At 41.4% G+C, this 17,903-nt stretch overlaps 1 protein-coding gene across 1 annotated transcript in view; it reads right to left on the bottom strand.

Annotated features, from left to right (window-relative positions):
• The window catches only part of UNC80 (unc-80 homolog, NALCN channel complex subunit), a 133,878-nt gene that overhangs the window by 55,652 nt on the left and 60,323 nt on the right, over positions 1 to 17,903 (bottom strand). The window contains exons 28-37 of the mRNA XM_060282245.1: positions 13,846 to 14,049; positions 12,353 to 12,453; positions 11,104 to 11,301; positions 10,644 to 10,751; positions 8,717 to 8,855; positions 7,709 to 7,890; positions 6,594 to 6,725; positions 3,113 to 3,299; positions 1,963 to 2,094; positions 218 to 361 (exon numbers count right to left, since the gene is read on the bottom strand). Coding sequence (XP_060138228.1) covers positions 218 to 361; positions 1,963 to 2,094; positions 3,113 to 3,299; positions 6,594 to 6,725; positions 7,709 to 7,890; positions 8,717 to 8,855; positions 10,644 to 10,751; positions 11,104 to 11,301; positions 12,353 to 12,453; positions 13,846 to 14,049 — 1,527 coding nt within the window. The remainder of the gene's footprint in view (positions 1 to 217; positions 362 to 1,962; positions 2,095 to 3,112; positions 3,300 to 6,593; positions 6,726 to 7,708; positions 7,891 to 8,716; positions 8,856 to 10,643; positions 10,752 to 11,103; positions 11,302 to 12,352; positions 12,454 to 13,845; positions 14,050 to 17,903) is intronic.

Genomic DNA, 17,903 nt, shown 5'->3' with positions numbered 1-17,903 from the left:
AACAAAGCAGGAGACAAGGTGCCTGAAAATTATCTGCAAAGTGCCCCCTGGGAAGCTGTTAAGTCTCCACCTTTTGTTCACCAGTATGTTGCCTTGTTGAAACACTTATCACAATGTTGTTTCAATACCGGTATTCAACCATATGGCAATTTATCGCACAGCCCAAATTACTGCACTGTCACATTCATTTTAATTATTCGAAAAATCCTTAAAACACCTGCTACTCCATCCTCCCGGACTTCTCCGTCTTCCATTAAGTGGACAATAGGGAGCACAGCTGCACAAATACATGCCGGGAAGACTGCCTGTGGGGGTTGGGGCACATGATGATTTGGTGTGTGCTCTGTCGTGTGTTCCTCATCTAGGAAAAAACCAAACAGATACACAGTAGTGTAAATGGAGTCCACCTTAATAATGAGTCTGCTTACCATAAGAAAACATTGCAAATATGGAAATAGAAACACATTCCTAAACTGCAATCTAATCCAGTGCTGACTGCAAGTTAATTCAAAAAGGAGAAGGGAGTTTGAAAGCATGGAGAACCCCCACATACATATGTAATAAATCTATATTTTAAAAAAATGTAAAAAGGGCATGTGGGTGGGAATCCACTTTTCACCGAAACCGCTTGGCCAATAGCACTGAAATTTGGACACAACATCACATGCGAATGTCCAAAGGACCTTAGAAAGTTACCTAAGACAGATGTCACACCTGCGCCAGGTAAAACAAACAATGTGTTCCAGAACACAAAACTCACCCAAAAGTGCATGTTGGGGAAAAGAATGGAGAAGCAGCGTCTCCATTGACTGCAGACAATCGGTGACATCGCAAAATTCCACAGTAACCATCTGAAAACAGGCCTTTTGCAGCAACAAGGCCCAGCATTGCCCCGCAGACTGAATAGGCTGCAGCACTGCCCAGCTGAGAGAACTGACTAGGCCGCACCATTGCCCAGCCGGGAAAACTGACAAGGCTGCAGCATTGCCCAGCCGGGAGAACTGACTAGGCCGCACCATTGCCTAGCCGGGAAAACTGACTAGGCCGCACCATTGCCCAGCCGGGAAAACTGACTGGGCAGCAGGCAACAACAAACTAAATATGGGCCTTTTACAGGGCTGTGCCTTTGGGTAAGATAAATGTGTCGGGGCGGGGTAGGGGGGTTTCACATAACATGCGTGGGTAGGGGAGTCTGGGTTGGGACAGGGCAAAATTTTACAGAACACGCGTATTGGGGGGAATGATTATATGCAAAATGAAGGGGGACTCTGAAGGTGAGGGGACTCTGAAGGAGGACTCTGAAGGTCCATTTAATAGAAAAAGGTCCATTTAACACAAAAAGCCACAGCAACGCGTGGCAGGGCCAGCTAGTTATACATAAATATAATTGAAGCTTGTCACTCCTTCAACTGAAATTATATACAGTACCTTAGATACCTGGAGGAGCATGATCTGCTATACAGACCTGCCATTGTGTTAAGATCCATGAGAGAAGCCCTCATGGTAAGATACCCTACTACATAGTAAACTGAGGGAGGGCCTTCTCGGTGATGGTGCATCAATTATGGAATTCCCTTCCCTCTGAAATGCAGCTGGTTCTGACTCCTGTGAGGCTTAGGCACCAGTTAAAGAATCACTCTTTTGCTTTGGCATTTGCAGGATATTTGGGCTTGTTTGTTTTTATTATTTTAGTTTCCCCCCGACTGTTGAGAGTAATGTAATATATTGATTCCTCCTGCCGTATTACATACCGTACTACATTTTATGTAAGCCACCCTGAGACTGTTATCACAATACACAATGGGTTTTAAATTAAATAAAAATAAATGAAATCCCTGATTCAAGCTATAAGCAAAGCCAAATAGACAAAGCAGCTCCACCAGGCTCTTCTCTCCCATCAACTGTCACCTGACAGCAGCCATTCCATCAAGAAGGTCAATATCCAGTCTTAAACTGCATTACCTTCAGCACTGACTGCTGAACGCACCGACCAAACTGATCCACGGCGGAAGGAGTAGTTCCTGTGAGATGTGCTGGAGGTGCAGGATGGACTCACAGAGAGACGGCGGGACGCCAGGTTGGAAACTTCTTCTACTGACAAAACAAATAGAAGATGTAAATTTTGGTTTCTAAATCTCAAGTCCTATGCTGGTCTACTGTAATGAGCTATCACAGCAGTGAAAAACTCAAGTCAGATTTTTATTCCAAGTTGTTAACAATTGGTAGCTAACTGAATGCTTTTTAAACAACCAGACTGCTGGGAGGAGCACAGAGAGAAGAAACACCATGGTCCACCTATAGCAGCAAAACCAGATGCATTCATCTGCCTTCATCTTCATTTCGTATCAGTCTCCAAAGCAGGCACTGTAACTCTCCAAAGGTTTGACTTCAACCCCGGAGATAAATGGATGCCAGCTGGCAACAACAGCCAGGTGGTTCCCAATCCAGATGAAGATTGTGCTGTGGAGGACAGTTCTGATCCAGATTGGGGGTTGGGCGTGGCTTCTATCTGCTTCAGGAGGAAACTCCCATTGTCACAATCTTCCATATAACACCCCCTCAGTCCCCAAACAACTAAATCTGAGCTTCTCCTTTCATCTTTTGGGGTTATGCAGTTTGTTGGAGTGTAAATCCTGCCAAGGCTGCCAGAGGACCTTGCTGCCAACCCTGAATATTTAAAGACTATTGTCATATGCTAGTTACTGACAAACACTTTCCCCGCCCCATTTTTAATCAGCAAGGGCTGTTATTGACTAAATTAAGAGAGAGAGAAATACCAAGAATAGCTACATCAATCCTGTTTAAATTAATATAAGGAAATGAGGACTGTTCAAGTCTTCTTGTGCTCATTTCACAACAAACCTTGAAAAAGCCCTCAGTCTTTTGTGGTTACTTCAACAGGTGACAATGTTAATAAATTGTGCTCAAAGCAACTAAGTGCTGCTGCTGTTAATCACCAACTAAATCAACACTCGCTCCCTTGTAACCTCGAGTTATCTCTACTGCAATAAAATCATGAGCAATTTATGAAGATTATATTACATCCCCAGTACATCTGCCTTATCAGGCTCCAAGTCTCATCAGACTTATCACTCCTTTGTCTAGAGCGCACCTTCCTCTTCCTGCTCCACGTTTGAGGAACAGCTGGGCTCATAGCAAGCTTCCTGGGTGATGGGGATGGCCGTGATCAGACTAGCTTCTCGGCCCAGACGTTTTTTCTCTTCTTCCTGCTGCAGATTCTTGAGAATATGTTCTGCTCGCTGATGAGAACGTGACACTGCCCGGGCTGAAAATGACTTCTGTAAGCAAACAATTGGGCAGGGGGCAGGATATGTGAATTAGTTTGCTTGGGTTTTATTCAGCACATTTTCTATCTATCTATCATCCATCCATCCACCCACATTCTGCAGTTTATGAGTATTCTGATTAAGTTTATAATCAACAGAATTCAACATGGACATAATTTACTAACAACCTAAATAAACTATGGAAACATCCTAAGGGATTTATTAATAGAGACTGCGTAAATCAGAAATGTAGCCAGTTCACACTATGTCCACTACATGTGGTGTATTACTACAATCTAATGCAACTTTACATGGAAGTAGGCACCATGGTACAGTGGTACCTCTGGTTAAGAACTTAATTCGTTCCGGAGGTCCGTTCTTAACCTGAAACTTTTTCTTAACCTGAAGCACCACTTTAGCTAATGGGGCCTCCTGCTGCTGCCGCGCTGCCGGAGCACAATTTCTGTTCTCATCCTGAAGCAAAGTTCGTAACCTGAGGTACTATTTCTGGGTTAGCAGAGTTTGAAACCTGAAGCGTTTGTAGCCTGAAGCATTTGTAACCCGAGGTACCACTGTATCTACATATATAAAAATGTTCCCACTGCGTGCATGGATGTAACACCCTTCCACTGTAACTGCTGAACCAAATTGCATCAAATTAGGACAAAGCGTACCTTGCCCATCAGGGAGGGATCTGGCATAATTTTTTTTCCAAAAAAGCACACCTTTCATACCTAAAATAATGATTACACACACACAAAAGTGGCACCCAAATTACACACCACCAGCAGAAGCTCTGAAGACTCCAGCAGCATCCAATAGAAAGGCAGATCACGCGCTGTCACCAGCAAAAGCTCTTAAGGGTGGTGCCAAATAATGATGTCATCAACCGAGCAACTGAAACCACCAAGGCGGCCATTACCAGACAACCCACAGAGTCAGGCCGGGGCCAAGGAATTGAGATACCGGGTGGAGGCCTCGGCTCGCATTTAAATACTAGCCCAAGCCAAGGCCGACAGACTAGGCCTTGCCTCTACTTTAAAGCCTACAAACTAAGCCTCTGCTCTACTTTACAAACTAGGCCTTGGCTCTACTTTACAGCCCACAGACTAGGCCTTGGCTCTAATTTACAGCCTACAGACTAGGCCTCGACTCTACTTCACAGAGTAGGCCTCGCTTCTACTTTACAGCCTACAGACTAGGCCTCGGCTCCACTTTACAGACTAGGCCTCAGCTCTACAACCCTTTAAATACTATCCCAAATGGAGCCCTGGGTGGGCGGGTTGGGGGAGGAGGGGCCCAAATAGGTCATGGGCTGATGTAGGGTGGGGGGAGCCACAAGGTGGGGGGGCGAGCTACCTCATGGGTCGCTACAGGATGGGAGTAAACACAGGGTTGAGACACAACCACGGGGGCGGGGGAACACATAGTCCAGGGGGAAACAGACACATCCTCCCCCTTTCCTGGGAAACATTAACCCTGAGCATAGCTGTCAAGTTTTCCATTTTCTTGTGAGGAAGCCTATTCAGCATAAGGGAATTTACCTTTTTTAAAAAGGGAGAACTTGACAGCTATGACCCTGAGTCAGGCACAGCAGCGCGTCATGGATCGTCACAGGGTGGGGGCAGCCACAGGGATAACCCACAGAAACGCGTGGGAGGGTCAACTAGTTGGTTTATAAATCACAACACTGGTGCCTGCATTGCACGCAGAAACTCTGTACAGTGGTACCTCTACTTACGAATTTAATGCGTTCCGAACGTACATTCGTAAGTTAAAAAAAATTGGAAGTCGAATCCCATAGGAATGCATTGAGAGAAAAAATTTGTAAGTAGAAGCAACCCTATCTAAAAATTCGTAAGTAGAAAAAATCCTATCTAAACCGCATCCAAGATGGCGGACGGAGCTCCATTCGTAAGTAGAAACATTCGTAAGTAGAGTTATTCATAAGTAGAGGTACCACTGTATTGTCTTCAGTGATTGTTTGTTATGGGGTGGTTCAACTAGTACTTGTGAATGGCGCTTGCTGTCAAAGAGAGGTTCCAGGCTCAATTCAAGGTGAAGGTACTTCCTCCTATAAAGCCCTCTAGAGCATTTTATCTCCATATGAGACCACACACTGACTGAAATCACCAAGGAATCCCCCCCCCCAAATGGGAAGCCCCCCAAATGGTTGTCAAAACAGAGGAAGGTTCTAGTCCCTTGGAATTCAGTTTGAAGTGAGGTCTGATACAGACTAAGCCTAAAATATGTTTTTTTTAATAAAAAAAATGAGAACATGTCAAACCCGTCCACTTTCCCTCACTGAGTACTGTATTTTTCTGTGTATAAGACTATATTTCCCCACAATATTTTATGTTTAAAATTGAGGGTCATCTTATACATGGAATGTTGCAATTATTTATTTCTTAATTTTGGGCTCAAAAAATAGGGGTTGTCTTATACATGGGGACATCTAATACACGGAAAAATATGATAATTGCTTTGTCTCCCCTCACTCTCGGATATTCATGGGAAGACCACAGATTTTCTCAAATACCTTTGCTTTTCTGAACAACATCAGAAGATTTTGGGTGTTTATCCTCATGAAAAAGTAGTTTTGCAAACTAATGAACATTATAGCAGCAGGCTACCTCAAGTGGTTTACCATGTACATGGGTATATTACATGGGTCTATCTGGGTTAACAGACACCCACAAAGATGTGCATTCTGATGCAGATGTGGCCTCTGCTTTTTCAATGCTGCTTGTGCAATACTTTACATATATAGACACCCCGCTTGGAGTGGAACTTTCTCATGGAGAGAGAATTGTATGGAATTGGACATCTGGAGACTGCTGTAAACGTAAAATATTTTTATTTAGACAAATTTTTATTGATGAGCTCCATCCCTTTTTAGTAAAAGCATTTCTTGAATTCAATGTATTTGTATTTTGTCCTTGACTTGGTCTTTTTATCCAGGATAAAAAAGCTGCTATAATATGTATTTATGGCTGTGTTACTAATATAAGATCCCTAGAGCTATTTGTTTGCTTTTCTCCAACACTATTAATATTGTTGATACAATAATATTATTAATAATAATAATTCATGTCTTGAGAGCATCATTAAAATGATTTTAAAAACCCACATCCCACCATATTATTTTTCATGTGTTATGAAATGTACCAAAAATATATATCAAAGACACTTCCTAAGGAGTTATTTGGGTGCCTTTTATCTCTTGTTTTGCGACCGTCTCACTCTTCCCACAAGCAGCATCTCATTCAAAAAATAAGGCCGACTTCAAGAAGATTTTTTACTTACGGATTGATCTTCGTTAATTGGGTCTTGTACGCTCCCACTACACTGTGGAACCCATGGAGGGTCGAACATGGGGACGGATGGCATTCCCAGAACTGGGGATGGGAGTGTGAAGTTAATGCTAGGTGGAGGAATCTAGAAAAACAGATTAAGACATCAAAATGGGGGAGAAAGAGACTCACATAACCAAAAGCTGTGCTTCCTTAGAAACAAATCCCTTCTATCTATACTAAATATTTCCTGTTTCAGGAATGAGGAAATGTTCCAGAGTCCAAATATGATAGGCCATTTAATTCCATCCATGGGATAAAGATGGAATTATAAGTTTCATTATGAAAACAAGAAGCGAAAACTAATGATTCTTTAAAGTAACCTATTGTTATGAAAGGTATTTGATTTATTAATTTTTAGAAGAAAATAATCCCATATTTTTCCCTGCGTAGGATGTCAGCCTCACATAAGCAACATGTTTAACTCGAATTAATGCATGAATGGATTAAGACCCATAGAGCTAGCCGTCCTGCCAGGTTTAGCTAGGTCACACTCCCTCACCTTGGGAGGAAGGGTTACAAAGCATATTCTGTCACTCTGTGGGGCCAGCGCAGTGTCAAAGCCACCTATACCTACAACAATAGGGGGGAAAGCTTTAGGGGGGAAGATCCACTCTAGTATCACACCAAAGGCCTATCTAGTCTAGCATTCTGTTTTCACAGAAGTTAACATGGCTTAATAACCTCCTAGCTCCCAGAAAGCTGGATATAAGATGTGAGTATGTTTCATATCTTCTTACATTTGTCTGCTACTCCCAATAAATCAGATGTGGTACAAGGAATGGGATAACTTGTGCTGTCACATGACCTTAATCCATGGTCAATTTATTGCTGCAGAATGTTTCAGACTCCTTAAAGACGTCAGCAGTGTTAATTATAGTTATATTATAAAAGGAGTCTCATATTCTCCCCATGGCATCTTCATACATTTTAATTTCTATTTTATTTTACTGTATGTTGTATGGAAAGTTTAAACAAAACCAACAACAACAAATAACAGGATTTTGAAGGTGTACTCTGGTGCCACAACTCGAACACTTAATTATACCAGACAGTGTCACAATTTACCTTAAAGATTTGCTGAGCTCCTTCCTCCATCCGGGGCCAGACCTGATACCTAAATCTCCAGAGGGTGTGGAATTTAAGAATGGCATTCAACCTTTGCACTGCCTCAGGGTGATGAAATTCAGACATCAGCATATCCGATACTGCCTCTGGCACTTTCACAGCACATAGAAGGAACATGGCAGCTGCAGGAAGCAAATATTTCATGAATGGTGCGTATCTGTTTTTAACTTCGTGTGTGTGTGTGTGTGTGTGTGTGTGTGTGTGTGTGTGTGTGTATTGGTGTAAAATTATTTGTTTTTACCGGTAAATGACATACTCAAAAAGAAACAAGCAAACCTGGGAAACACCTTAATTTTAAAAAGCAGCGCTGGAGGATGTGAATAGGATCTATGCCTTTCATTGCAGCAAGAAGAGAAAGTGTGTGTGTGTGTGTGTGTGTGCTGTCTTAGTACATGTAGTAGCAGAATATCAGAATAACACAACTGTTATGGGGGGGGGATAACTACTATGGGACTCTGTACCACTGCCAAACCCGGATCACAAATATTGCATACTTGGTAAGGCAAGTTGAATTTTTCATCTTGCAAATTCCAAAAATGAGGGATGCTAAAAGGTTTTAACATTACTTGAGAATTCAAAAGATATTTTGAATAAATTAATACAATTTGCTTGGCAAGTAAAAAGTGTGTAAAACTGCAAAGAAATCATTCAAAATGTTTGGCAAGTACTTGCAGTTATATAACAGATAAGAGATATACTATATAATTATTATTTAGCATTACCTGGCATTTTCAGAATATAAAATAAAATTGTTTGGTTTTCCAAAAGCAGTTTATGTTGCTTCTTGATCAAATGTAGACTTACTATGTTGTCCAGTCACAAACATTATAGCAGAATTCCTCACATCCAAAAACATATTTTTTAAGACTTGTCACTGAAGAATTTTACAAAAATTATGTTCTGCCCACTTAAAATGGCTTGAGTGCCAGAGGAAGAGGACACTCTTACCTGCTGCCCCAGCCATGTGCTCATCCATACTGAGCAGCAGTTCCCATGCTGCAGGCTGGATGTCCCCATACATCTCTTCTGTGAGGATGGGCGCTGCCTTAATTAACAGTGACAAAGGTGCTGGAGACAAACTCATCACCTACAGAAAAGGAGATCATGTTGTACAGCAGGGCCAAAGAGCAATTAAAAGTAGTAGGACATTTATAGCCCCCAAACTTGCTTGATCCGAAGAAAATTCTGCTGAGTTCTGCGTTGACTATGTACTAGTGTTTAAGAATACAGCATTCTCCAAAAGCCCTGCTTGCACCTCATCAACCTTGTTCAACAAGACTTATGAGTGGAGATTTTTATCCCATCTGCATTTGTACTGGAACTATTTTTAATTGTTTTTATAGATGAAATCATGTGATGGTGTTTTACATTTTCCTTCTCTGTGGTTGTTAACAGCTTTATCTGTTCTATAACTGTGCATTTTATTGTTGAGGGTATGGGATGTTAGGGTAGTATCTCTAGCGGAGAACGTGTCATGCCTCCCCCTGGGGTCCCACCCTACACTCAGCTCTCACCTGTAGCTCCTAGAAGCTGTCATCATGTGACAGCGGCCACACCCTGGGAATGGCTTCAACTGGTTGGCTAAACCAGGTGAAGGTAGCTGATGGGTTTCAAGCCCTTGGTAAGTTAGGGGCTTCTGCTGCATGTGAAGACAAGCTCTGGCAGATTGAGCGGAAGTGACCAAGAGTGGGTCCAACGGTCAAGAAGGTGGTTTCTATAGAGGGAAGTGAGGGGTAGATGGGGCTTGCCAACCTGGGAAGTTATTCCATCTAGGAAAAGTGAAACTCTGATCCTAAACCTCCACTGCCTTGCGGGACATCTTTGGGGAAGAAAAGGCTAAGGAGTAAACCCTACACAAATCTGGAGTGGAGTCCCTAAGCCGGTTGGATGGCGCTTTGTACACCTCCTTCCAGGAACTCCTGTAGCCAAGCTGATGCCAAAGATTTTGCTCTGCTTTCCTATGGACCACATCAGCGAGCCAGAGAGGAAGGGTCTTGTTGTCTGAGCAGCCCAGGATCTCAATACACACTTGAGCACACTCCATTGTCTCTCGTGAGATGGATACCAATAACATTTTATCATTATAAGCTGCCCTTGGGCCTCATGGCAAAGGGTGGGTAATAAATATATAAAATCCATTGCCTAATTCAAGAATATTACATTAAACAATTTTGAGTGTATTTCTTGTCCAGAGGACCAGGGATAGAGGTATGCACATGTTTCTTTGTTCTTTATAAGACGACTGGGCGTATAAGACGACCCCCAACTTTTCCAGTTAATATATAGAGTTTGGGATATACTCGCTGTATAAGAAATACGACCCGGCGTATAAGACGACCCCCGACTTTTGAGAAGATTTTCCTGAGTTAATAAGTAGTCTTATACGCAGGAATATACAGTAGTTTATAAAGAACAAAGAAACATGTGCATACCTATATTATAATAATTTATTATTTATACCCCGCCCAGCTAAATCTACCTGGTTCCAGTACACCAGCACAGGAAGAAAATACTTGCATTTTTTAGTCTTGCAAGAATGACCTAAGCTAGCAGTTCCCAAATTTTACCAACCATGGACCACTTGAAAACTGCTGAAGATCTTGGTGGACCATTTAATGATTCTGCCCCCAGCCTGTCTGTTGTAAAAATTATAATGCACTGTGTGTTTTAAATTGTATTTTAATTGCTTCTTTCATTTCTTATATTGTATTTCATTGCATCACAAATTTAATTCCATAAAATTTAATTTCTGAAGGGTTCCTCACAGACATGACGTGGGCCACCCAAATCAAGGGGGCACATACAGTATTAAAGACAAAAAATAATGATGTTCCATTAGCTAGTCTGTCAGTCCTGTAGGTGACACACTCATTACCTGATGCCTGATGTATTTCAGCATTACAGAGTCCTTTTTTCCTTCAAGGTTGGAATCTGTCACTCTCTTCTTCAAGGAGGGTGTTCTCAGGCATGACTTGTCTGAACACTGAAAGAGAATTGGAGGGGGAAAATGCTCTAAAAATGTTTTTAGAGGCCACCTTACTTGTGGGGGAAAATTGATCTCACAAGGTGCCTATTACTAACACACACACATATTATGAAGCTTTCCCTTTGGTTCTCAGAACATGAGTGACATGACTTCTGAGAATGAGATAAGCTGAAATACCCTCCCTTTTCTGCAACCTGATCTCACATCCAAATATCATGCTACTACAAATAGGCCAGCATGTTAAGAAAAGCTGAGAAATGCCCATGCAATAGTTCAATATGCATTAGGTAGCTGAGTTAACTGAAATAAATGTTTGTGTAACCAAGAAGTATTTTGTCAGCTTGCTTACCTCTTTCTGTTTTTTGCTCCTAGCCACATTGTTTAGTAAGTTATTCTCTTTGAGTGAATCCACAGTGTCTCCATACAGGAGTTTGATGGCTCGGACAAGGCGTGCACAAGAGCGACTATGATGGAGGTAACAGTGAGGGTGGCAGTAGTCAATGTGGGTGCAAATGAAACTCTGCTGGTTGCATAGCAGTATCATCACCTGGAACAAAAAGTATGCCCAGAGATTTCAGTAGAGATACAGGGCTATGTTTGTATCAAGAAAAGACCACAAAGAAAATACTGAATATCTCTAGCTATAAATTAATTTATCAGTGAAAAGCAAAATAAGCTCAGCTTAGAATTCAATGTGTGGGTAAAACACTATTATTTAATGAATGAAAAACTTATGGGACTTTGATTTGTTGCGGACTTACATCTGGTCATGAGGTCTGGAATGACTTAATTTTACCTTTTTTCACTTTGGGCTTCCTCAACCTCGGCCCTCCAGATGTTTTTGGCCTACACTACAACTCCCATGATCCCTAGCTAGCAGGCCAGTGGTAAGGGATGCTGGGAACTGTAGACTCAAAACATCTGGAGAGCCGAGGTTGAGGAAGCCTGGTTTACACTTTCCTAAAGTGATGCCTTAACTTGTCTTAATGGGAATTTGGGCAGCGGAGTGGGGAGCAAACACTGGAGTAGCTGGGGGAGGGGGTCACCATGTTCAGTTTCTGTTAATTGGTTAATTGGTTCTCATGGGAAACTTACAGATTCTTGCTTCACACAATTAATTCAAAGCAGTATCAATTTACTCTTGGCAGAAAGACAAGGTCTGCCTGACCTGGAAACTACGCTCTGATTGGTTAACGACCAGCACTGAACTCTGTTATCTAGGAATGCTAGCACAGTTGATTCTTGTTAGGTGTTAGGAGTAGAAGTGCTGTGTATATGGTTGGAGAGAGAGAGACAGAAAGGATTTATTTTGCTTTGCTTTGTATGCAGAAACTCTGCTGCTTTTATTTTCTTTTAATAAATCCTGTAAATAGTTATTCTGCGTCTAGCCGACTAGTCATTTCCACCTCAACTAGCTTCTGTGCTGTACAGGAAAACTCTGCTACGTTTGGGCTAAAGCCACTAGAGCTATGCCTGACACTTCAAAATTCTAAGACACCATTCAGATTAAAAACATAGAACTCTGCCCTGATGATCAGCTGTGAGTTCTGTGTGCAACAAGCTGAGATTCTAGAACTTCGCCAGTGATCCCTACTTACATGCAGCCAAGACATATTCCGGTGATAGTTCTCTTCGGTGCCTGTGCTGCTTAGCACTTCAGGTTCTATACTGGGTTCGCTTGCACTCCAAGGGCTTCCTTCTTCAAAAGAAAAAAGACACACACAAGTAGTTTGGTTTTTTCCATACTTCCCGTGTTGTTGTTTTTTAAATCTACGGTATATGCTTGTAATCCAGGCCAGTTTCTTAATGTTACATGTCCTAAAGGGTCCCCGAAATGACATGCCATTAGCATACCAGCCTAATGAGCTGAACACTGAGGAAGTAACATTGGCTATTCTCAAGAAATGGCAGACATTTCCCCTTACTCTCACTCCCAACCCAACCTTCTCCTATGGCCCCGATTATCCCCTGGGCTGGAAATTACAAGCATAATTCATAACAGCCATTAAAAGAACAACTTTTCTGGAAGAGGGGAGGGTTAAGTAAAGAGAAGGAGAATTCTTGCATCGTCAAGATGCTGCAAAATCGTTGGTTTCAGTGATCTGCATTGACTGGGCTCTGTGGTTAAAAAAACAACACCAAATGTACAGTCCTGTAGCGGCAGCACTTTTGCTATAGCTACTGCTGCCGCATACAGGCTAGAAGCCCTGTGAGGTCCCATCAAAGGACTCTAAAATGCCTGGGAATGAAAGGGGGAAAAATCCTGACAAAAGCTAGAGGACAAAGGCAGGGGGAGGGCTCTCTCTGACCCCAGAGTTTCCTGGATGTATTTATTGCCAAATGGGCCTTCCAATTTGCCAGACCTTTAGCACAAAATCTGAGTATTGGAGATTGTAACATTAGGATTGACTCTTCCCTGCCCTTTCTTTAAATGAATATGTAGCTGGCTGAACTCAAATTTCCCCGTGGAAGAAAAGAGCATGGGCAATGCCACTGAGACCAGAAGGGTAAAGGAGGTTCAGGTGCAGGATTTATCTGTTCCTGACTTTTCTGTATGTGAAATCTTTGGGAACTAATATTTTGGAGATTCACGACCACACATATATTTATATCTCATACGCAGCATAATATATACATATTGTATATATAGCTATATGCACAGTACATAATATTGAGATATGTATATATATGTATATATATATATAAAATACCACAGCTATTATATATGCCATATAGATATATAATATATGGTATTTATATATATACCTTTCTAAGCATGGCATGCATTGGGTTGGCAGTCAGGAAAATGCCTGTATAGTGAGCCCATGCACCAAACATTTAGATTTTTAAAACTTAGCATCCTTTGAGTGGAACAGATCTGACTACCTAGTGTACCAATGGCAGAACTCATGCCATGTATTTAAATCATGCAAAAAGTGTGAACTTCTCCTTACTTCAGCTGAGATAACTGGAGGGTCTGCCTAGCCTACAAGCCCTTTCCCTACTTCCCTAGACCTGCTTGAGTTGCTTCCAGGCTCAAGACGCTGCCTCATCATCCCGCTCCCTTTTTAGCCCAGCTCATCTATGTTACCTATGTCAGTGACAGTGTCCCTGCTGTGGGACAGCTGCAGCTCCTCATTCTCAGACTCTGAGTCCTGACGTGATAACTTGGTGCTCTTTAGGCTGCCGGCCCGGCGAATGCTGGACAGGGAACCCCCTTTCTTCACCCGGAAACTGCGGGTTCCTTTAATCTGGAGCAAGCGGGAGCCTCCTATCCTGATCTTCCTGCTGGGAACTGTATTAAAAGAATAAGAAAGGACTTTTTCCCCCTTAGGTTTCCCCATTTAAAAATTATAATTGTATTTTAAATATATATAGAGAGAGATAGTTATATTCCTACCCCTCCATCCCTCCCCATCCTGCATTGCAGAGCCTTTCCTTCTCTCAAGGAAGACCGGCAAGAGGCTCCCTCCAAAGCCAAGGCCAATGCAGCTCTATTAATCATCCAGTAAGGGATACCTTGGCAAAGATGTGACATATTTCTTGCCTGTTATTAATTATTATCCATCAATTCAGCCATTAGTATCATGCAAATGCTGTGTAAGAGGCACTTGGAAATGCCATAGCCAAACAACCAAAGGTACAATTTGTGCTCTGCCCCCCCCTCCCTCAAAAAAGCCAAGTTTTATTCCAGAATAATATGACGAGACACAACTTCTATCCTCCTGTGTTTGCCAGGATCTACACCGGGCATGGCCAAACTTGGCCCTCCAGCTGTTTTGGGACTACAACTCCCTTCATCCCTAGCTAACTGGACCAGTGGTCAGGGGTGATGGGAATTGTAGTCCCAAAACAGCTGGAGGGCCAAGTTTGGCCATGCCTGATCTACACCAGGCATCCCCAAACTTTGGCCCTCCAGATGTTTTGGACAACAATTCCCATCTTCCCCAACCACTAGTCCTGTTAGCTAGGGATCATGGGAGTTGTAGGCCAAAACATCTGGAGGGCCACAGTTTGGGGATGCCTGATCTACACCATTGCATCTACATCCATTGCTGGCTACCAATGACTGAGTTGTAGGCAAGGTGCCAGGGGCAAACCTATCCTCCTGCTAGCAGAAGGTTGTTTAAACCTTGTTATAGAATCAGTGTTCAATCATGCAGCATTCATGATTGTAAATAGGCAGCCTGCTTTCTGAAGCTAAAAGCCTACTTTGCTTGCCCAGTTTGGGTATTACCTTTAAACAGATCGCTGTTTTTGTATATTAAACTTCACCATAAACTTCATCAGAATTCTACAGAAAAAGCAATAACATGTAGTCCAGCTCCTTTCAGCAGCTTTCAGGCATTAAATACATCTGTGGATGCTGAGGTTTTGTTTTTTAAATGAGCACGAAGATATGGAATGGTTTGAAGCACCAGTCATTTACACATTGTTTTCCACTCAGCTTTAAGGCAGTACATGACATTACGCAAGTCCAAATGTTGCAACACTTAACTGAACATCTACTTAAGATGAACATACTGCACAGGTGCAATGCAGATAAATGATAGCTGTCACTTTTTGAGCAGGGGCAGGCCATAGAAATGTGCAGTGGTGAGAAGAGATATGTCTAAATTCAACCAAAATTGGGTTTGGGAGTAACCTTCTGATTTCTAGACACACTGACACTTTGCCATGTTGAATGCACAGTTCTGTTCAGAGGCGTTCCAGACTCTAGCATTATTGGTCTTAGTTATGTTTTGCACTTAACTGTGTTTACATTTTAGAGCTACCACAATTAGGGGAGTATTTTTGAATGACTTGGAAACAGGTCATGTGATACACTGCCAAAGAGATAATCACATTTGTCTGCTGCAGTCAAAACAACAAAGAATTTTGAGCAGTGCCTTAAAAAACTAAAATATTTATTATGGACCATAGTCCTCATCTGATGCATGAAGTAAAGAGGACTTGATACTCCTAAAAATGTCATGTCTGGTTGATAAGGTTTTTGTACCAATGACTTTGTTAGGCTTTAAGAAACTATAAGGCAGAAGTCTTTATTGTTTTGTGACGGACTGGAGGCTAAAATCCAGTTTGCTTGATGGTTAGTGCTGGTTAAGATCTCCTGTAATGAAAAACTATTTCTAGGACACATGTTAACAACAAGAACAACAGCAGCATCCTGCAGACACTAATATGAGGAATGCAAAACAAACTGAGTAAAACTTATATTCCTCTGTATCCTGATTGGAATGTAAAATGCTCCAATGGCTTTATAATTTGCATTGCACTCACTAACAACCTTACAAAATATGTCACTGTTACTCCTATTTATCCAGACCAAAACAATAACAATTTAAAAAATGGGAGCGAGAGTATGACATGCAATGTCATCTATTGACTCAGTCCTGCGAAGCTGTGCAAGATTTATACTAGCTTAATGGTCATGACTTCCCCCAAATAATCTACAATAGACAACACAGTGGTAGTAAAGTACACGGCTTAGTTCACAATAAAAATATATATTTTCAATACTACTAATTCGCCAAAACTAGTATATCTACATCAAGACCCACCTTTCAGTGACTGTATAAACATAGCTTTTACATAGTTTTAAAAACACACCTTGGTTGCCCAATCAATGAAAAGTTATTATCACACAAGTGGGGTGAATGTTGTGTGAAAGGAAGAAACAGGTTAATGGTTTTCAAAGTGATTTGAAGCCTGTCCTTGTCACTGCAGATGAGAAAAATCAGATAACAGATTTTAGCTGAACAATAACAAGAGATGCCTTTGTCAAGATCTGCAAATGTTGTTACCTTTAAGTTTCAGAAAAGAATAATTTAACAATTGAATATGTTCATCATAGTCCATTCCAAAGTGTCATAAAGCATCTTACTACGTAACAATCTACCATCTGCAATCTAGTCTTACAGACAGAAATCCCTTGTGCCACAAGAAAATCAATTCTGAACAGGTTTTTTATACGGGGCTGCATTTTAGCAATTGTTAAGCAACACATTAAAGCTCCTTTTATTGAGAGCATGATTGTATTACATTCTGATGTGTATTTACTGAACTGATCTATTTCACTGAATTTACATTACTGTATATACATTTTTATTGTTACTGTCTATTCTTATGTTGCCTTGTTGGGTAATTTTAGTAAAAAAAAAAGGCAATCAATAATAAATTCATAACTAAACAATGTGAACAGCTGTGCTAGAAAGAGAAAAATTCAATACTAAAATGATGGGAAAGGTAGATTCTAAAAATCTGGCTGCATTTCCAGAATCACATACACAGAAAGTGTTGTGATGCCTTCAAGGGAATTAGTGGCTAGTACTGAACTGAATGAGTTTCTCCTAGCTCACATCAGCTACTCCCCCAGAATCATGAAGAAGTTCCACTTATTTCTGAGGAAATCCAAATCCTGCTCCTTCCCTTCCATGTATTTTTTTCTCCAGCTCAGATTAAAACCTGAGCTGGAAAAAAATTCAGAGGCTATGAAACTCATCTCAAAGTAGAGTATTGCAAACCTCCAGAAACTCATACAAGTCACTACTACTGATACAGTCTCTAAGACATCAAATTAGCCTATGCTCTGGTCCCAAATTCAAGCATGGGCTTCTCTAACAAAAAAGAAGAAGAAAGGGGGTGGGAGAAAATCACAAGTAGCTTGATTATGAAAGACAACTGGCTGGCTCCTCAGAAAACCATTACAAGTCTGGGCTGGAAAAATGATTTGACTAGGTACAAATCTCCCCACCCCTCTCTCAGGCTAGTAAAAGAAATAATCTTGGACTGAACTGTGTTGCTTTTGCGATATGAACTCACATGATGTGACTATGTCCAAACACCTGCAATGCTATGCCATGCCACATATAATTTGCATACTGAATTTGCACTGTTGCTCCATATGGCTTTACACATGGTATCTTCATAGAGAGCCGCGTGAGAACCACTGATACGGATAATAAATACACCAAAAAGGTTCCATAGCACACCTATTGTTCAAAGAGACTATTAGAAAGATAGGTGTGTATGCTACTCATCCATGCAAGTCATCTTCAAGTACATCTGAAAACATGAAAGAGACTCATAGGAATTTGCAAATAATAATGTAAAAAGCACAGAGATACTATACCACTGATGCAGCTCAAT

This window comes from Zootoca vivipara, chromosome 1 (assembly GCF_963506605.1).
Source record: "Zootoca vivipara chromosome 1, rZooViv1.1, whole genome shotgun sequence".
NCBI lineage: Eukaryota > Metazoa > Chordata > Lepidosauria > Squamata > Lacertidae > Zootoca > Zootoca vivipara.
The sequence above is the reverse complement of the archived record's forward strand: the minus strand, read 5'-3'. Positions and strand labels throughout refer to the sequence as shown.